This window comes from Diceros bicornis, chromosome 35 (assembly GCF_020826845.1).
Source record: "Diceros bicornis minor isolate mBicDic1 chromosome 35, mDicBic1.mat.cur, whole genome shotgun sequence".
NCBI lineage: Eukaryota > Metazoa > Chordata > Mammalia > Perissodactyla > Rhinocerotidae > Diceros > Diceros bicornis.
In genome coordinates this window covers 7,090,886-7,112,314 of record NC_080774.1, presented here as the reverse complement: position 1 = coordinate 7,112,314, position 21,429 = coordinate 7,090,886, and the positions used below count along the sequence as shown (strand labels likewise).

The following is a 21,429-nucleotide window of genomic DNA, read 5'->3' as shown; positions in this document are numbered from 1 at the left end:
GCTGCAGACAGGAGGGACAGAGGCTTCAACGTCCGTCGCCTTTCTTGTACCTTTTTGAATTTCCTGTCATGTGCGGGAAGGAGATGCAGGCGAGCCCACTCCCTGGAACCCATTCCTACAGCCTTTACACTTACCACGGTTGGGACCTTGCCTCACGCCTCCCTTGTCCGAGTCTACCCCCAACCAAGGCGAAGCCTCCTTGCATGGGGAGCAGTGCCTAAGGCTGAGATTAAAACTTCCCTCAGAATCCCTTTGGAAGGCACTGTGGAGACCACCACAGACTCACAGCACATCCAACACACCCACCCCAGTGTTTTCTCAGCACCAGAGCCAGTAATTCTTCCTGTGAGCACCAGATGAACTCAAGCTAGCTGGAGTTTAGTGGCCACATTGTATGAAAGTAGATTCCTGCAGCACCCAGGAAATGCTCACAGGATAAGCACCTACAAACCTAGAGGGTCCTAATTGCGGGGGTGGCGGTGGGGGGCAAAGTCAGCAACACTGCTTCCACTGTCTTGTTTTCTTTCCTGGCACGCACTTACGTGTGCTGCAGTTAAAACGCATCCGTGACGCAACTTCACTGTATCCCCACCTCCTGACTTAAGCAAACACATCTTTCCCCAGCGTATGGTGCCAATGACATCATCACACAAAAGGGCCAGTGGGAAAATACCCTTTGACAGGCTCTCCCAGCTCTTACTAAGGAGCTGTTTTTTAAAATACCGCTTAGGAGGGGCCGGCCCCGTGGCTTAGCGGTTGGGTGCGCGCGCTCCGCTACTGGCCGCCCGGGTTCGGATCCTGGGCGTGCACCGACGCACCACTTCTCCGGCCATGCTGAGGTGGCATCCCACATACAGCAACTAGAAGGATGTGCAACTATGACATACAACTATCTGCTGGGGCTTCGGGGAGAAAAAGGAGGAGGACTGGCAATAGATGTTAGCTCACGGCTGATCTTCCTCGGGAAAAAAAAAAAAAATACCACTTAGGAATTCAAGGAACCCACATCCTAATACAAATTGTTAATGAAAATAAGCTTTATTACATCAAGTAATAAATACATACAAAGATGCAAACAGTTCTAGTCATTTTCTTCCAGATATTTGGATCCACTTACAGGAAAGGCAGAACTGAAATCTACAGACAGTCTTAGTAGGGAAATGTTCAGGGTCCTTGTTAGGTTGGGTAGATGCTCGCTCTTCTGTATTTATAACTTGTGCATCTTTTAAATTGACTTCACAGCACTAATAGTCATGCAAATGCTTAAGCAAAAAAGAAGTTACATTAAGCAGAATCGACACTGTATGGCAAACGGGGACCGTCCAGCTACTAAGAAAAGCGTGCTGTCAGTATGCACTAAAAACAAATCCCTTCGAGTTGTATTAGCTTGTGAAAAGGAACAAAGAACAATCTGGCTAACATAAATGTACTCAAGAGAAGACGAAAGCAAGACAGTGGTATCTTGGAGGCCAACAAGAGTTTGCTGTAAGATAGGTAACTTACGTGCATCTTTTGAACCAATGCTTAAAAAAAAAAAAAAACCTAACTAAAATGTAAATCCTAGTCAACTGCAAAATCTTTTCTCAAACTTAAAGACCGTAGGTTCAGAGCCTGGTGAACCCTGGGAGGGGTTCGAGGAAGAGAAACCAAACTGTTACCATTTTGAAAACAAGAGTTTCATCTGAACAGGGGAGATGAATTGTAACTTCTTGTCTTGGAAGAAGATGGAAAACCTTCCACTCTAACAAGGCGGCTAGGATCTGGCATTCCGTTCCGTTTCAGCCAAGCACTCCCGAACCAGTCCTCTCGCGTGGATGATGCCTGGAAGGGAAGCAAGGGCTGGGAATCATCGGGCAGAAGCCATTCCAGAAGAGGAAGGGAGCCCTTTCACAACGAGCGTAAAAGCCTCACATTGGCAGGCACTTGGGACCTGCAGCCCAGTGCCCCAGGTATGCAAGTGGTTTGCAAAGGGTCTAATGTCCCATCCCACCCCTCAAAGCCCTTCCCTCCCAGCCAACACTCCTCTTCATGCCTCCCTAAAAATGTCCTCCTGCACTCAAGGTGACAGCCAGCAAGCTCTCTCTCCATGACATGCTGTTAGATGACGGGAGTGAATGTGTTTGCACCCAATTCTTCAAGCCTGACCCATTTTGGAGACCCCACGCCTTCAAATCATTACTGTTTTCTGGCCTCTTCATATTCTCAACTCCAGAAAGGGCTTGACGAATGTCAGGCGGCCTGCAAGTGGTGGGGTGCAGGACGACTCCTGCTCGTTTGCGTTCAACTTTTAGTCCACCATGGCATCCTACTCCTGGGTCTCTGAGCCACCTTCTGCCCTACTGCTCTCCCCCATCTGTTATCTCTATGGTTTGGCGGTTATCTTTTGGTTTTGTTTTTTTTGCTTTTACTGAACTTCTTGAAATATTGATCTCATTGTAATAGACGCCAAGAGTCTATTCCTAGTAAGAGCTGACTCCCAGATGGCATTGGGAATGACGTCCCCAAGTCACCTAGGCGTCCACACCTCACACATCTCACCTCTCAGAGCTTCAGAAGACTTTTTTCATAAAGGGCCAGATAGCAGTATTTTAGGCCTTGCGGGCCACACAGTCTCTGTCACAACTACTCAGTTCTGCCATTGAATCATGAAAGCAGCCACAGACATTACATAAGCAACGGGTGTGGCCATATTCCAACAAATCTTTTATGGACACTGAAGTTTGAATTTCATGTAATTTTCACATGTCCCCAAATCATATTTTTTCACCACTAAAAACTGTAAAAACCATTCCTGGCTCATCAGCTGTAGTTTGCCGACCTATCCGCAATGTGCCCGATGCCCTCATGCCCCTGTGACCCCTTTACACCCTGCTATGACGTAAACTTGGCTAGCCCGGGCTCGGCTATTGGTCAGGGTGACTGGGGGACCAGCTGCTCGCCCAGGATATGCCCCGGAGCAGTCACTAGGTTATGTCCACGTGTTGACTTCAACCACCGGCTTGTTTGGGTGGCTGCAGACCACCTTTTAGACTCTGGGGTCCAGCATCTTCCCAGGGATTTCCGTTTGGGTAACCAGTCTCCAGTTGCCAGGACTCTTGCTTTGTCTGACTCTAGCTGTGCTGACAGCACAGCAATGCCCCCGACCCACTAGGTTGGATCGGGGATGAGCTCCATGTCTCCCCCACGCCCTCTTTGGTTCCAGACTCTAACTGCCAGTCCCTCCCCACGCCTGGGCCTGTTCTCACCCAACCCTGCCTCGCAGGCAGTCTCTTCACAAAGGCTTCATAAACAACAGGGAAGCCCACTGCTTTCCATGGGAGCCTGTCCCAGCCAGCGGGCCTATCGCTGTGGAGTCACGGCCTCGACAGCAGGCCCCCTGATGCCCCAGATTTATAGCCAAAGAATGTTCTTCTCTTGTTTTTCTCCAAAGTTGCTTCTCTAACCTTCTGAAGAATCCCTAAATCCCTCCTGCAATTAGATTCGCACACAGGCCACTGCTGCTCTGAACTGCCACCTTCTAAAATAGAACTCCTTTCTTCCCTCCACTGCCCTTCCCTCACTTCATGAGGTAGCAGCCTATTTCCCTTCCCTCTGAAGTCAGCTGGTCGGTCACATCTGCACGTGAGTCACTTCTTCTCTGTGGCATCCTCCTCCCGCCCTCCCTCCCTCCCTCTTCAACCATGAAAGAGCTTCAAAGGGTTCCCTCTCCCTCCCCAGATTAGGACAGACCCACTCGCCCACTCGGAGGGCGATGCAGGACCCCGTGACCCCGTGTCCCTGGCCTCACCCGGAGGAGGGAGCCTGCTGTATTTGGCCTCCACGGCTCCCTGGGACCAGTGTCGGTCAGCAGGAGCCGGGCAGACAAGAGACAGAGCCGCGGGATCCGGCTACCGAGTCCTTGTAAAGCCGTGGACCCCAGGAAGCGCGCAGGGCGAGGAAAGCGCACTGGCTGGGGCTGCCCTTCTCAGAAGCCCCACCTGAAGACAACTGGCCGCTAGGCACCTTCCCATCAGATCCCAAGGACAGCCTGCATCCCACAGACCCGCTCACCCCTGCCTGACGCCTCCACATCCCACAGTAATTCTGTGACAAAACGGGAGCCCCTGTGGCGTAGGGGACTCTGCCCTCCCCCGCCCTCCAACGTTTTCCCCAGAAAATCTTTCAAAACAGTTAAAGGGCCAGTGCTTTGGGGTCACCCAGCAGCGAGGAGGCCCCTGTCAGGCAGTCGGGGCCCCCGACGTACCGCGTTTTAGTCTCTCCATCGCGCTCTTGCTCCCTGCGTAGGTGGGTCTGATCTCTTTCCCCAACTCTTCAATGATGGCCAGCAGCTCAGCATATTTGCTTTGGGGCACCTGGCTATTCCCCGTTCCCTAGAATCAGAAAGAAAAGGGTTCAGATGAACTGAACCCTAACCTGACCCCAACACCACGGTCAGGACCCCACCACGTGCCAGCCACAGCGAGGGCAGGAGTGGGGAGAGGCCCGAGCCCGGGGCAGGTGGTGAAGGGGCGGCAGCCTGGCCCAGACTCCAGAGCTGCTGCCTCTGCTGGGGCCAGGCACGTCCCCTCTGAGGGACCCCTACCGACCAGCAGGGCAGCCCTCTCTGCTGTCCTCGCACACTCAAGGAAACCACCCCAGTCCCACAAAGCTCCTTCATCATCTCAAATTAAAAAACAGACTGGCTCGTCTCGACAAGGAAGGGTTCACTGAGAATTTCCTGAGACCCGGATGGACGGATGAGCAAGGACATCCCAGGGGCTGAGGGTCCAGAGCAAGTGGACGTGATAGAGGCCACACCTGGGGTCAGCAGGACTACAAATATCGCCAAAGACCATCGGACGGAGCCCAGAATGTGCTTATTTATATTTTATTTTTTTTGGTGAGGAAGATCAGCCCTGAGCTAACATCTGTTGCCAATCCTCCTCTTTTTGAGATGTTAGCCCTGGGCTAACATCTGCACCCATCTTCCTCTACTTTATATGTGGGAAGCCACCACAGCATGGCTCGATAAGCAGTGTATAGGTCCGCGCCTGGGATCCAAACCTGTGAACCCCAGGCCGCCAAAGCAAAGCATGTGAACTTAACCACTACACCACCGGGCAGGCCCCCCAGAATGTGTTTAAATTCACCCATCCTCCCCCAGGGGTAGGGCCCACCCCACAGAAACCCTTTTTCTCCAGACCCCCACCAACAGCCCCAAGCAGGCACCCAGATCAAGGAGGCTGGGTTCCCAGTGGCCTGTGGGCCAAGGCCACCTGCTCGGGCCTCTCTTCCTCCTCCTCCTCCTCCTCCAGCTACATCAGGGCGGCCGTTTCCCTCCAGAGGCCCTCGCCTGCTCCTCCCTCCTTCTCCGCCGCCTCTGTGTCTTGGCCCCCTGGTCCGTCCTCCTCTCCTTGGCCAGCTCCTCAGCATCCTCCCGGCGCCTCCTCTTGGCCTCCCGGTCCTGCCTCCTCTCCAGGCTGCGCCTCCCCCTGTCCTCCCACCGCCGCCGCCGCTTCTTCAGGCGGTCCCGCTCCCGGGCCCACTCCTGCCTCTCCTCCCAGGACAGAACGGCCTGGCGGGGCATGGCCAGGGAGCCACCACCTCAACCTGAGCGACAGCCCCATGGTGACCTCAGAACGTGGCCGAGTTCCAGCCACGGGAGAGAATCTTGCGGCTGATGCATGGCACCCAGGGCTGCACCGGGCCAGGTCCCTCCCCATGGCAGCAGTTCCCTGGCCGGTGCCGGCCGTGGCTAAAGCTATGGCTTACTCCACTGACGTGCCTACCAACCCAGGGAAGTTGGTACGAGTGTTAACCCCACTTGACTGTAGGAAACTGAGTCTCAGTGAGGTTGCCAAGTGGGGGTCACAGTCTCGTAAGTGGTGGCACCAAGTGTAAACCCAAGTGGCCTCACTCAGGGACCACCAGCTCTCCATGAAACGCATCTGGACTCCATGAGGAGACAGGCCCCAACCTCCTCTTTTCTGGGGCCAGACTTTGTGGGGACTGATGGGAATGGGGTCCCCCCTCCTCTGTCAAGCCCAGATCTAGAGTCAAAGTCAGGGCCTACCTTCCCAGGAATCAGGCACGAGGAGACCCACCAGGGATACACATCAGGTGGTGGCCCCAACAGGAACTGTGGCTCTCAGGGCTTCGGGCCTTCCCTGGGCTCTCCCACCCCTCCCATCTCTCATGTCCACCTCTCTGTTCTGATGCCAAGGCCTTGGGTTGAGGAGGCCCACATGACTGCTCCACTCTGTCATTTCTACTCCTCATCTCTTCCACCCACTCCCCTCCCCAGACGATGGGGAGCGTGTCCCCTCAGTGCCCAGGCCACCCCAGAGCCCCTCCCACCATGCATCAGCCCTGCTGCCATACCTGGGTGTAGCCTAGAGATGGTGGCCCGTAGTCACTCAACAGCTGGCGGTACTGTGAGGATGTTGCCATACTAGTGGAGGGCGGGTGGACGCTCCCAGCTATGGGGAAGGAGAGAAGAGTCAGGAATCACAATCAGGTAGCCTTGGCTAGTGGTACCCAAAGTGAGGACTCTGGGTCCTGCAACAGTCCCTCTGCCCAGGACCCATGCCATCAACAGTGGTCTTTTCACAGGATAGAGAACCGCTCCTGTCCTCTAGTTTGGTCGTGGCTGACACTCAGCCTAGATGATTGATAATAAAACGTAGCTAACAGGCCACTGCTCTTCACACCACCACAGCAGACATCGCTAATCAATCACAGAACTCCTTCCCATCCATGCAGTCAGGATTGGTACCAAGGATGAAATCTGCTGCTGTTCTCAGCCTAATCCTTGCTAGTACCCTTTCCCTGGGTTCTGCTCCCCAGAGGTTAATAACCTAGAGTCACATCGCTGTCACAAGAGCCCACCTGCTACTGAGGCTGGTCCACACTGGGGCTAGGAGGTCCTGTGTGCCCAAATGTCTGCTGGACTATATATGGTGAGGAAAACAGGGGGAGGGTTTGGAAGATCTGAGACCCAACCCTGGCTGGAGACAGTGCACTGGACTCAAAGTCAGGAATCTGGGGTATATCACAGCCTCCCTGTGTGTCCTCAGACAAGCCCCTCAACCTCTCTGAGCCCATTGCCTCCTCCCCAAAGAGGGGACAGGACTTTTGACAGTCTGATTCTACGCCTGGATGGCTCGCACCCCAAAAGAGGAGGGGTAAGGCCCTGCTTACGGACTGCAACACTCAGAGACTGTCCCTCAGCAGTGAGGGACTATGTGGGGCCAGGGCCCGGCTCAGAATGGAATCTCCTGGATGGGTATGGGAAGGTCCTCAGCAGGGAATTTTCCGGCTCCAGCTCAGTAGCTGGAAGCACGCAGACCCATAATGGCGCCCGGGTGGCCATTAGCGGGTAAAGGATGTCCTGCAGAATTACAAACAGCAGTAACCATGGAGAATTTACCTAGCCCTCCTCGGCAGCTGCCCGCCTGCCTCCACGCCCGGCTGAGGAGTAGCTCCCCCTCTGCCTGCCTCCCCCAGAGCCAAACGGTCTCTCTCGCACGCACACAGCAGGCTGCGCAGACTTGGCCCTGGGGATGGACAGCTGGTGCCAGGATGGCCAAAGCGACCAGCTGCCCATCTGGTGTGGGCAAGGGGAGGGGCAGGGGAGGAAGGAAGTTCAGGAGCTCAGGCAGATGGAGCTGGAAGGGGCCCTAGAGGGCCCTGGAGCCCCTCCCTGTAGAGAAACACAGACCAGTGAGGGTAGGCGTTGCCCCAGGCCACACAGCACAGGAGAGGCCAACACCCCAACGCCCGCCCCTCTGTCTGGGAGCTGGGGACAGCTTGGTACCCAAGACGTCTTCCTCCGTCACAGCCCTGCCCTGGATCTCCCCACAGGGGCCTAGGTTTATGCTCAAGCACGGGACACCCAGTCAGGAAACACAGAATTCTGCCACCTCTAGGCTGGGAACTGGGCACATCACTGTGCTGCCCGGAGCCTCAGCTGCCATCCGCCTGCGCTGCTGGAACGTGCTGCTCAGGACAGGGACACACTGTGAGCATGTCTGCGACCTCCGTCCAAGGCAGCCGCGGGTGCACAGGGGCCAGAGCAGAGGGATGGGGCAGGGTGGGTGTCCCCCCATGCTCCCCTCCACATCAGCCAAACCCCAATTTCCTGAACATTCTGATGTGGGCAGTGAGCATGGTCTGGGTCGCTCAGGCTTCGCAGCCCCAGACCTGGGTTCCAATCCTGACCACGGCAAGTTATCGCACCCCTCTAGGAGGCCAGGATGCTAAATGGAGACTGGGGGGGTGGGGGCATGTATCACTGCACTGCACTTCACTGTGTCTGGAAGATTTCACTCCCTGGCAGGAGGTGAGTCCTCCTCCTCTGGTTGCTCTCTTTACTGAGTTCCCGCCTCCCTGACCCGTCTCCTCTCCTATGGGCACAGGCCTGGACTAGGGGCTGGTCTGGCTGAGCCTGACACACCTGGCTGTGAGACCTTAGACAAGGCCCTTCCCTCTCTGGGCCTCAGTTTCTCCATCTGTTTGAGGCAACGTTCCCAGCAGAATGCCCAAAGGCTCCAGATCCTGCTCTTACATGGTGCTGGGGTTAGGTCTTGGGGGGCTAAGGGAGAGGGTCGAGGAATGAGAAATCGCCTGGTTTGGGGTGGGGGAGGAGCTGGGCAACAGCTCAGGCACCTGGGTGACGTGGTGGGAGACCCCGGTTCTGTGCCAGTGCCCATCCGTTACTCTGTGTTGAGAGGGGGGTGTCTGTGGTCCTGGAGAGAGTTGGCAGAAGGGCCCCGAGTTCCACTCGTGCCCACTCCTTCCTGCAGGCACAGGGAGGGCCAGCGGGTCGGGCTGCAGGAGGCCAGGGAGAAAGCCAGACTGGGTGTGAGCATGGCCTTCTTGGAGCATCGCAGACAATGCGTGCAGTGTGCGGGGACCAGGGAGGGCCTGGAGCCGAGGGAGGGATTGGCAGAGGCCAGCAGCTCCTGGGGCCAGGCGCAGCTCCCCGCCCCCACGCCAGACAAAGAGCGGCCTGGGCCTGGGGAGCTGGCGGCCTTCCCGCCACTTGGGGCGCCTGGGGGGGCGCTCTCCGGCAGGGAGGCGGGGGCTTTGTCTAACTCAGCCACTGCCACCGCCGGCCAGGCCGCGGCTTGGCAACCCGTGAGCAGGAGGCAGGGCTGGAGGGCGTGAGGGATGATGACAAGGAAGCCGGAGGAGCGGCTGCGGAGAGTCCATCTTGGATGCAAATGGCAGGGGGAGATCAGGGCTTCCTAAGGGGTCCACGGGGAGGGGGGAAGACCCCCCCAAAAAAACACCAGAGATCTGGGGACCTCAGCACTGCTCCTGGAATTCACCACAGGAGAAAGAAGAAAACCTGTGTACAGGTGCTAGCCAGACTAGAACAGGGCTTCAGGGGTTCTGAGTGGGTGCCCCTGTCACTCTGTGACCCCAATCCCCAAAGGTCCCAGTTTAGGGCTCTTGCCCCAACTATACCAGGGCAGGCCTGCGAGTTCCCCTCTGTCCAGGCAGGCAGCCAGACCTCCACCCCTCCCACCTCAGAGACAGATGCAGGAGGCATCGAGAATCCTACCTGGCCACAAAGCCTGTCTTGGTGAGGTCTGCAGACCCCAGAGGAGGTGGGGACATCAGAGAAAACAGTGGCTGTTTGCTCTTGGGGTTCAGAGCCCACATCTGACCAATTCAACTATCCCCCCATCCGCACCCTGAATCTTAACCCTTCCAATCCCCAAATCTGTGTCCAAGAAGTTAAAAAATATATGTGTGTGTGTGTGTGTGTGTATACACACACACACACACACACACACATATACATATGGCTTTTCTGGGTCCCTCTTCAGATTTTTGGAGTTACGGAGTCAACGTTTGGAGACAAGGCCCCAAACTTGCGGCCAACTGCCAACGTGGCATTTCTGACCAACAAGGCCAATCCCCTCCCCAAGGCCTCTGCCCCCCCCACCCCCAACGCGCCTCACTTTTTTGCAAGTCTGTTTCCAACCAAGTGTCTAAAGGAGAAGGACCCTGGTGAGCAGACAAAGCCGGTTACCCCTGAACTCCACGATTTTACCTCCCCCCCGATGTCTCCCTCGGTCCCTGGGGCAAGCCCCTGGGCACAGCCTGAAGCTGCCGAGCAACTTTTGAAGGAGTTTCCGGAGACCGCCCCGCTCCAGCCCCGAGGGGAGAGGATGGCCCCCCGGCTTCTGCAGGAGGGGGCCTTCTAGGTCCAGACTGGGGGCTCCGCGATGCGGGGCCCGGGCTGAAGTGCAGCCCCCATTCACCGCCCGCAGGCACTCAGAAGCCCCCGGTCTTCTCCAACTGCTTTCACTCTGCGCACGCCTGCGGGGTCCTCCCTTGTGCCCTGTTCTGGGACCCCCGCTCCCGCGCGCCAGGCCGAGCCCCACGGACGAGCCAGTGCCCTGCACCGCCGGTGACCCCAGCCACCCCGCGCCCTCAGGAGCCGCTGCACCTGGCACGCCGCCGCCCCCCAGCCCTGCCTACGCGTGCCCTGGTCCTGCACACGTGCACCCCTGCAGCCGGGCCCCCCGCCGGGCCTGCCCCCGGCGCCCCAAGGGCAGCCCGAGCCCCGAGCCCCGCGCCCCGCGCCCCGTGCCCTGCTCCCGGCGCGGCCCGGCTGCTCCCCACTCCCGCCGGCAGGGGCCCTCGCCGAGCCGCCCAAAAGCCGGAGGAAAAAGGAGCAGAGAAAAGCCTCCCCCGCCCTCGCCCGCCGCGCTCCCCGCGAGCCCTCGGCCGCCGGCGTGGGGGGGACGGCGGGGGCCGCCCGCGCCCCGAGCCCCGGCGCTGGCCCCGGCCCACCGCGGCGCGGGGCGCACCCGCGAACTTTGGCGGCGCGGGCGCTGGAATCATGGCGGCGGCGGCGGCGGCCGCGCTGCCCCGGGCCGGGACCCGGTGCCCGCCGCCCCCAGCCGCCGCGGGCCCCCGGGAGCCGGGGCCGGGGCCAGGCGCGCGGGCCTCCAACTTGGCGGCACTTGGGGCGCGGCGCGCGCGGCCCGCGGGGCGCACCCACTCACCGGCGTTGAGGGAGGCGGCGGGCATGTGCGCGGTCAAGTTCGGTTTGTAAGACATCCCCCCGAGCGGCGGGGCGCGCCGGGGCGCAGCGGGGCCAGGCCCGCGAGGGCGGCGGCGGCGGCGAGGCCGGGCGGCGGCGAGGCGGCCCCGGCGTCCGTGCGCCCGTCCGTGCGCCCGCCGAGCTCCCGCGCACTTTTTGTTGTTGACGGCTCGGGCCGCACCGGCAAATATGGCCGTCCCTCACCCTGACACCCGCTGCAGTATATCACCCATACATCGGGCGGGCGCGCGGGCGCAGGGGCGGCCGCAAACTTTGAGCGGAGCCAGCGGGGCCGGCCCGGGCCGGGAGGGGGCGGCCCGGCGCGCCGCGGCCCGGCGTCAGGGGGTGGCTCCGCCCGCGGCCGCGCCCCGCGCCTCCGGGCGCGCTCGGCGCCCGCAACTTGGCAAAGTTTGGGGGGCTGGGGTCCCGGCGGCGCCCGAGGCCCGCGTGGGTCCCTTGCTTCCTCCTCGCTTTCAGCGCCGGGAGATTTGCTATTTTACCGCTTAATTTTTTTTTTTTAATAGCTCGGTAGGATTGCAGAATTACTTTTTTTCCCCTTGATTGTGGGGGCAGGGATGGAAAATTACCTGGAGAAAATGGTGGCGAGTGGTATTTTTAAGCACATAGATCATTCCAGACGCCGAGGTCTGGCTACTCCCCAGAAGAAGAGCAACCAATTCTTGACATTGATTTCAAATAAATTTCATGTCCCTGTCTGTGTTCAGTGGTTTTTAACCCTTTGGGGGCCTAGACTCCCTTGACACTGACAAAAGTGAGGGGCCTCCTCCCCTGCAAAATTCACCCTCGCATCCACATAGTTTTGCATCTTAACTCATTCAAATATTTAAGAAGCGCCTACTGTGTGCCGGCAGGGTTCCAGGCGCTAAGGACACAAGAATGAACTTGGCAAAGTTTCTACTCTCCTGGAGTTGGCATTATAATTTTTAACCCTCCCTCGACCCCACCCCAGCCCATCCTCAGATCTGCCTGAAGCGCAATCATCAAACATTTTGGATTAGATGACTAAGCTTTTGAAGGTACTGCTTCTTGGAGTTCTGCTTAAATAGTAAAGCTCGTCAAACTACAAGATACCCACCCTTTTCTGCCGTTTTTAATTGCCATGCTTTGCAGATGTTTAAATTAGAGACATTCAGACACATCTGGATCTACTGAGGAGGGCGTCAACCTCTCCGCCCAGGAGAGAAGGGATACCACCCATGCCTTCCCTTCCGATGGAAGGTGCAAGTGACACCCCCTCCCCAGCTTAACGAGCACCTCTGGTGATCAGCTTTAGGCTAGCTCAGCCAAGAGTGCCCAGTGAAATTTCATTTCTTGAATAAATTAATGACACCCCTTTCTACCCTGCCTCCAGGGGCCCAATACTCTAGAGCAGCATTGTCCAGCAGAAATATATTACAAGCCACATATGTAATTTAAAGTTTTTTAGTAGTCACATTTTAGAAAGTAAAAAGAAACTGGTGAAATTCATCTTAATAATATATTTTATTTAACAATATATCCAGAACAGTATGATTTCAATATGTAATGAATATAAAGAAATTATTAAGATACTTTATGTTCTTTTTATGGTACTAAGTCTTCAAAACCCAGCGTGTATTTGACACTCACAGCTTACCTTAATTCAGACCAGCCACATGTCACGCGCTCAGTGGCCACAATAGCTAGCAGCTTCCTATTGGACAGTGCAGGGCTACAAGCTACAAGCAGGGGGCTCATAAGACAGACACACCTGGGTACTAATTCTGCCTCCACCACCTGTTAGCTGTTTGACTAGGCCTCTGTTTCCTTGGGGCAAGAATCCAGATCTCAGTGGCCTGCGCTGATCCCTTCTATGAATTTTCCAGGCTATTCTCTTTCAATACTGCATTTTTTACCACATCGCCCATCCCCCTCACTTTAAGTCCCGATTATCACTGAAAAAAATTTTTTCCTTTTGTTTTTAATTGAGATATAATTCCTTTAGCATAAAATTCATCCTTTTAAAGTATACAATTCAGTGGGTTTTAGTATATTCACAGAGTTGTGCAACCACCACCACTATCTAATTCTAGAACATTTCTGTCACCCCAAAAAGAAACTCCATACCCAATAGCAGTCATTTCTCATTCCCCACTACCTGCAGCTTTACGCAACCGCTAATCTACTTTTCTGTCTCTATGTATGTGCATAGTCTGGACATTTCATATAAATGGAATCCTACAATATGTGACCTTTTGTGTCTGGCTTCTTTCACTCAGCATAATGTTTTCAAGGTTCATCCATGTTGTAGCATGTATCAGTACTTCATTCCTTTCTATGGCTGAATCATATTCCACTGTATGGAGAGACCACATTCTGTTTATCCATCTTGATGGACATTTGAGTTGTTTCTATTTTTTGATTATTATGGATAGAGCTGCTATGAACATTTATGTACAAGTTTTTGTGTGAACATGTTTTCAGTTCTTTGTGGTATATACCCAGGAGTGGAATTGCTGGGTCATATGGTAACTCTATGTGTAACTTTTTTTTTTTTTTAATTTTATTTTCCCCCCAAAGCCCCAGTAGATAGTTGTATGTCATAGCTGCACATCCTTCTAGCTGCTGTATGTGGGACGCGGCCTCAGCATGGCCAGAGAAGCGGTGCGTCGGTGCACGCCCGGGATCCGAACCCGGGCCGCCAGCAGTGGAGAGCGCGCACTTAACTGCTAAGCCACGGGGCCGGGCCGGCCCCCTCTATGTGTAACTTTTTGAGGAACTACCAAATTACTTTCCTTCCTGGCTGCACCATTTTGCATTCCCACTAGCAGTGTATAAGAGTTCTAATTTCTTCATATCCTCAGCAAGCCTTTTATTATCTGGCTTTTTTGTTTTAGGCATCCTAGTGGGTGTGAACTGGTTTTGATTTGCCTTTCTTTAATGGATAATGATATTGAGCATCTTTCCATGTGCTTACTGGCAATTTGTATATCTTTTTTGGAGAAATGTCTATTTCAATCCTTTACCCTTTTTTAATTGAATTTTTTTGTTGTTGCTTTTTTTGGTGAGGAAGATTAGCCTGAGCTAACATCCGTTACCAATCCTTCTCTTTTTGCTGAGGAAGATTGGCCCTGGGCTAACATCCATGCCCATCTTCCTCTACTTTATATGGGACGCCACGACAGCATGGCTTGATAAGCAATGCGTCGGTGCGCGCCCGGGATCTGAACCTGCGAACCCCAGGCCGCCAAAGAGAAGCTCGAGAACTTAACCCCTACACCACTGGGCCAGCCTCCTAATTGAGTTTTTTTTTTAACGTTAAGTTGTAAGAGTTCTTTATTCTGGATACTAGTCTGTTCACAGATACATAATTTGCAAATATTTTCTCCCATTCTGAGTTGCCTTTTCATTTTCTTGATAGTGCCCTTTGACACATACAAGTTTTAAATTTTGCTTAAGTTCAACTTTTTTCTTTTGTTTGTTTGTGCTTTTGGTATCATATCTAATCCAAGGTCACGAAGATTTTTACCTGTTTTTTCTTTGAAGAGTTTTTATAGTTTTTGTTCTTACGTTTTGGTCTTTGATCCATTTTTAGTTAATTTTTGTGTATGAGGTGAGGTAGGTCCAAATTCATGCTTTGCATGTGGATATCCAGCTGTCCCAGCACCATTTCTTGAAAAGACTATTCTTGGGGGCCTGCCCGTGGCTTAGCGGTTAAGTGCGCACGCTCTGCTACTGGCAGCCCCGGTTCGGATCCCAGGCACGCACCGACGCACTGCTTCTCTGGCCATGCTGAGGCCGCGTCCCACATACAGCGACTAGAGGGATGTGCAGCTATGACATACAACTATCTACTGGGGCTTGGGGGAGAAAAAGGGGGAAAAAGAAAAAGAAAAAACTATTCTTTCCCCATTGAATGGGTCCCACACCTTTGTTGAAAATCAATTTGATGGTGAATATGAGGGTTTATTCCTGGACTTTCAATTCTATTCCATTGATCTATCTGTCTATCCTTATGCCACAACACACTGCTTTGATTACTGTGGCTTTGTAGTGAGCTTTGAATTCAGAAAGTGTGAGTGCTCCAACTTTTTCTTTTTCAAGATTGTTTTGGTTATTCTGGGTCCCTTGCATCTCCCTATGAGTTTTATGATCAGCTTGTCCATTTTTGCAAAAAAAAAAAAGGCAACTGGAATTTTAATAGAGCTCATATTAAATCTGTGCATCAATTCAGGGAGTATTGCCACCTTAACTGCATGCTGTCTTCCAATCCACAAACGCAGGATGTCTTTCCATTTATTTAGGTCTTATTTCTTTAATTCAACAATGTTTTATAGTTTTCAGTGTAGAAGTCTTATACTTCTTTGGTTAAATTTATTCCCAAGTATTTCATTATTTTTGGTGCAATTGTAAGTAGAATTGTTTTCTTAATTTTTGGATTGTTCATTGTTAGTGTATAGAAATACAACTGATTTTTGTATATTGTCTTATATCCTGCAACTTTCCTGAACTCACTTATTAGCTCTAGTAGTTTTTTTGTGTCTGTACGTAAATTCTTTAGGGCTTTCTGTAGTGAGATCATATTATTTGCAAATAGTTTTACTCTTCCCTCCCAAATGGGATGTCTTTATTCCTCTTTCTCGCCTAACTGCCATGACTGGAGCCTCGAGGACACTGTTGGATAGAACTGGTGAGAGCAGGCATCCTTGTCTTGTTCCTGATCTTAAAGGGGGGAAAGATTTGTTTTTCACCACTATGTTTGATGTAAACTGTGGGCTTTTCATCGATGCCCTTTATGAAGTTGAGGAAGTTCCCCTCCATTCCTCCAGTTTGTTGTTCTAGCATGAAAGAGAGTTGGATTTTGTCAAATGCTTTTTCTGCATCTGTTGAGAAGGTCATGAGTTTTCTCCTTTATTCAACAAATATTTATTGAGAGTCTTCCAAAGTGTCAGGCACTATTCTAGGGGCAGCAGGGCAAGACAATCCCCATGTTGTCATGAAGCTTATTGTTCTAGGCATGGCAGCCACATTTAGCTATCCCCTCATACCCCACCACACTGGAGCCATTTCCTTACCCCTAGCCTCCCACTAGTTCTTATTCTTCAGACCAGACTGGGTTATGACCCTGGTACTGGTTCATTCCCACATCTGAACTTTCATTATACCAACTTGCCCTTGTGCTCCACTTGGCAAACTCCTGCTCATCCTTCAAAGCCCAGCTCAACCATCCCCACCTCTGAAAAGTCTTCCCTGGCTGGCTGCCCCTCTGTCAATGCCTGCTATGGCACTTAATCCGGTCTGTGTCCTTCATGAGGCTGAGCTTCTTGAAGGAAAGAACTACATTCTTGAAGGTTCCAGACAGGCACATTGAGCCTTATAATGGCCTCAAAGTGCTCCTAGAAATGAGACAAAGTGTGATCAGCTCTCCTCTGCAGGAAGGACTCCTGCTCTCACCATTCTTCCTGCTCACAACTCTTTCCATAACAGATGTCTTAGTTTCCTGGGGCTGCCATAACAAATTACCACTAACTTGGTGGCTTAAAACAACAGAAATTTCTTCTCTCACAGTTCTGGAGGCCAGAAGTCTGAAATCAAGGTTTTGGCAGGGCCAGGCTCCCTCCAGAGACTCTAGGGGAGGGGCCCTCGCCTCTTCAGCTTCCAGGGATTCCAGGTGTTCCTTGGCTTGTGGCAGCATCACTCCCATCCTGCCTTCAGACAGCCTTCTTCTCTATGTGTCTTCTCTTCTCTTCTAAGAATACTTGTCATTGGATTTAAGACCCACCCTAATCCAGAATGATCTCGTCAAGACCTTAAATAGTTAACATCTGCAAAGACCTTTTTTTTTTAAAAAAGGTCACATTTACAGATCCCAGGTGGACATATCTTTTGGCGGCCACCATTCAACCCACTACAACAGGCTTCAAAAAGGATCTGGATTGTTTTCCCTTTCTCTTCTTCCTTCTCTAAGAGTTAAAACCCCTACAAGGGGAAAGAAATATTCCTAGTGGCTCCACTAACAAGCATCTGTATGAAACTCACTCAAATAGGCACCTTTTAATGAGGAGTTTCCAAATGATCCAGAATGGTTCCCTAATAGTTTAATGGGCATTTCACAGAGTGGCTTGCCAGGGAGCAGAGCAGATGAATGAAAGAGAGAGAAGGGGGAGCCCAGGGAAAGAGCTTGGCATGGAAGAACATCAGGAGACGAGTTTCAGCTGTGGATCCACCATAAACCTCTCTGTAGGCCTCACATCAGTTGTTTAAACTCCCTGGGCCTTAGTTGCATCTGTGAGACTAGGGAGGTTTGATGGGATGGAGCTCTAAGAATTCTCGAAATTCTAACATCCTAAGAAGGCAGACAAACAACACACATGCCATTTTCTCTAATGAAAAAACATCAGCCCAGGAAGGCCTTTGAAACATTTGGAACTGTTTCCATCACTGGACAACATTCTGGGGCAATCAGCTCCCAACTGGGGTGCACCTGCCCAGGTGGTAAGAAGGGTGACTCAGAAGAGTGAGGGACTATTAGAACTTCTATTTATGTGGGATTTACCATGTACATATTAGCACAGTAGCACATATATAAGTTACAAATAACTTCCTAAACAGTAGTGGAGGTATGCTCAGAAATTTTTTTTTTTTACTTTTTATTTATTTTTTTGGTGAGGAAGATTGGCCCTGAGCCAACATCTGTTGCCCATCGTCCTCCTTTCTGCTTGAGGAACATTGTCCCTAAGGTAACATCTGTGCTAGTCTTCCTCTATTTTGCATGTGGGACGCCACCACAGCACAGTTTCAATGAGCGGTGTGTAGGTCCACACCTGGCATCCAAACCCACAAACACCAGGCCACCGAGGCAGAGTGCACAAACTTAACCACTACACCATCAGGCCAGCCCGGTTTTTTTTTTAATTGGAATATGTGACCAAAAATGTTTGCAGACCACTGACCCAAAAAACTAGTTAAGTAGATGGCCAGACCTAACAGTGTGACAGCCAGACAAGTTGTGGGTGAAGTGTCTTGATTAGCCTGTCACAGTTAGGGATTCCAATGTGGTTTATGTCTTCAGGACAGTAAAGCCACATTTATATCAAGTTGGGTTTTGATCAGAGGTCCACTCCCAAATTTCTTAATTTTCAATTATGTTTCTGCCATCACTCCTGTGTTTAGACTAGGAGCCAGCATGCTTTTCCTGTAAAGGGTCAAATACTAAGTACTGTAGGCTTTGCGGGCGGTATAGTCTCTAATACACAGCTCTGCCACTGTAGTGCTAAAGCGGCCTGAGACAATACGTAAAAGAATGGGCAGGACTGGGTTCCAATAAAACTTTATTTATGAACACAAATTTGAATTTCATGTAATTTTCACATGATACAAAACTTCTTTTTTTCCAACCATTTAGGAAAGTAAAAATTATTCTTAGCTTGCAGGATCAAAAACAGGTGGTGGACTGGATTTGACCGGCAGACCAGTTGGCCAGTCTGTTTTAGACCACAAAAGTTTGTTTCTTAAGGCTGATTCCCTATGGGTAGAACAATAAAAATGGGATGTGCAAGCATGTGAGGACATCATGACCCCATCTTCATATCCATACCTCTGAATGAGAAACACACATGCAAAAACACCCAACTGTGGGAACAGAAAACTAAAAGAAACCCAATATTAATGCAGGAATTGAGAGCACTGTCTCATTTATCTTGATCTATGACTAGAGATGAAAGGGGGAGATGAAAGGGGGAATTCTAGTGGCCTCCTATTGCTCTAATCAGTGGGCATCTACACAAAACACTTAACTTTCTACTGAAGGTTCATGCTGTTGAATTTCCCAATTTCCTACAATTAATAATTTATTCTAGTTTGGATTTCTCCAGTAATTAAAGGGCTCGCACATCGATCTTTGGGAAAATCAGTCTTGCCTGGAACCAAAGGTAAACAACAGAAGCTAGAGCATTTTTGTGATGCTCAAAACTTACCCTCTCAAGTTCCCCAAGAAAGGATCCTGAAGAAACTGGCACGAATGACTGCCATGGAGAGAGGAACGGGGCCAGCGGCAGGGGCAGAGAGAAAACAATGTTCGCTGTCTGTTCTCATCTGCCTGTTGACTTGTCATGTGCGGGTGTTGCTTATTCAAGCAAACAACCCATCGAAAACATAAAAATTAAGTATCCAGACTACTTGAGCATCCCCCTCGCCATCCCATCCTTGCCTGATACTCGGTGGTGATCCTTAACTCAAGGACGATGGTTTGGAACACACAGCGTGGCACTCGCCTCTCCTAACCCAGTAATGCACTCGACACCCCGAGTGGGCGGCTTTCAGAGGATGAAGCCAACTTGCCGAGAGTTGGACTCTAAAAATAAGCATTTTGCACATTTCTTTTAGCCTCCTTTCTCTCCATAAAGGCCTCCACAGATGGCTTCTTTACATCACGCTCTCAAATGACTAGCTGATAAATATTCATACTTATGGAAATTGTATTGTACACACTCCAAACCCCGAGCCACTTAACGTTCGTTTTTTCTATATATCAGGGGTGGTGCCCCCTTGACATGGGCCTTGTCCTCCGGAAAACACACACTGGTGTGTGCACACACACAGATCACAGACACCAGCTTTTTGCCTCTTTGTGACTATTTTGCCTAGGGCAGTGGTTCTCACCCAGGGGTGATTTTGCTCCTCAGAGGACGTTTGGCAATGTCTGGAGACATCTGGGGTTGTCACAACTGGCAGTGGGGGCTGCAGTGTGTACTACTGGCCTCTGGCGGATGGAGGCCAGGGATGCTGCTCGACAGCCTGCAATGCACAGGACGGCATGCCCCCACCCCCGGAATGGCCTGGCCCAAATGCCAGCAGCAAGGAGGCCCAGGGGCACACGGCGAGGCTGAACACAGACCTGGGCACAGATAAAAAGCCCGAAGGGAACAGGGTCCAAGCAAACTAGAACTGTAACAGAAAAAGTGGGGATGGTGGAGGCTCCATATGAAGTCTGGTCTCTCATTTCTGATTCAAATTAATACTCAACTTATTAAGGTTATAACATTTAAAAACAAGTTTCCTTTCAGACTTCAAGCTCAACTTACAAATATTTGAGTAAAATTTAAGTTAAAATGTAAAACACTCCCTTTCACTTGTTCTTCAGTTAATGCTCAATTATCTCATGTATTTAACAGATTAAATTCCCCTGAACGTTAACACCATTTACAAATTTGATTCAATTCCCTTAAGCATTTCAAGCTACAAATTGAATGCTTCTCTCAAGCATTTCAAACCCCACGTAGAGAAGACTCACAAACAAGCCATATTCCAAACATTAAAAAAAAATCCATCCGTGCCTCCCCATCCTCCCTCCCTCCCACTGCCTTTCTCCAGGTCTAGAGGACAGAAGCGTTGCCTCCTGGCCCAGACCACCTGGGTTGGATGGGACCCCACTCCTTGCTGGCTCCCTCACCTCTATGCCTGTCTCTTCATCCGTAAAGCGAGAGTGAGGGTACTCACACCTCACAGGGGCAGGGAGGATTTAATCACATACACACATAAGGCAAAGGCATCTAGTCGCTCTTCGCAGGTGCCAAACCGTTCTTTCTGTGGTGTCTTCCCTCTGATGGGGCTTCTTGGCCAATCATTATTTTTCTATCAATGAGCCCCAGAGCTCAGTACTAGCATAAAGAGCCACCCTCCTTTCTCTCCATCCACTTCAGCTTCCTCAGGGCAATCTGGTGCCAGTGCGACGGTCAGCCATCGGAGTTAACGCACCGAGGGCCCCCACCCTCAGGCACACGTAGCATTCCTCATGTTTTCTTCCTAACTCCCAGGACCACCAGAATCTTAGCAGTTCACTTGTTTACCGTCTCCAACATCAGAATAACTACCCATGAGGAATGGCTGCTGGGGACAGCACGTGGCCCAATGCGAGACACACAGCAGTTGCTTATTAAACACTAACTGAACAAATATTAATACAAGCACCAATTCCACAAAAATTAGAAACTAAAAGGACTTTCATAGCTTCTGAGCAAAGTAACTTCACCTGAAGAGTAGAGAAGGATCGAGGACTACGGAAACGGATACAGACAGCACTCCACAGGGAAGGGCAAACATGAGTGCTCGACATTCCCTGACAGTTGTCTACTAGTTTCTGTTTTGTTGTTTCATAAGCAGAGCTCAAATCCCGGACTCACAGACTGGATGGTTGCTCAACACCAGGAATGCATTTTAAACAGGGAGGCTCGTACCCCCAAGTCCTCCAGCGCAACACGCGTGGCTACTCTCTTGTTTTGTGGCATCTTTCGGGGAAGACACTCTGTGACCTGAGTCTCAGGGACAGCGGTAGGCAGCAGGACCTCAGCCCCGGCCTACAGTGCCGTCTGACTGTGCAGCAGTATGCTAACGAGCGCTGGGCTCCGTTT

General features: G+C 51.8%; 1 protein-coding gene across 1 annotated transcript; it reads right to left on the bottom strand.

Moving 5' to 3' along the window:
- Window positions 1–1,545: 1,545 nt before the first annotated feature.
- On the bottom strand, window positions 1,546–11,279 carry CDK2AP1 (cyclin dependent kinase 2 associated protein 1). The gene is made up of 4 exons (XM_058531297.1): window positions 11,004–11,279; window positions 6,361–6,458; window positions 4,244–4,370; window positions 1,546–1,821 (listed from the first exon to the last, which is right to left on the bottom strand). Exons 1-4 carry the CDS (start codon window positions 11,056–11,058, stop codon window positions 1,754–1,756), a joined length of 348 nt encoding a protein of 115 aa, XP_058387280.1. The 5' UTR covers window positions 11,059–11,279; the 3' UTR covers window positions 1,546–1,753.
- Window positions 11,280–21,429: the final 10,150 nt, after the last annotated feature.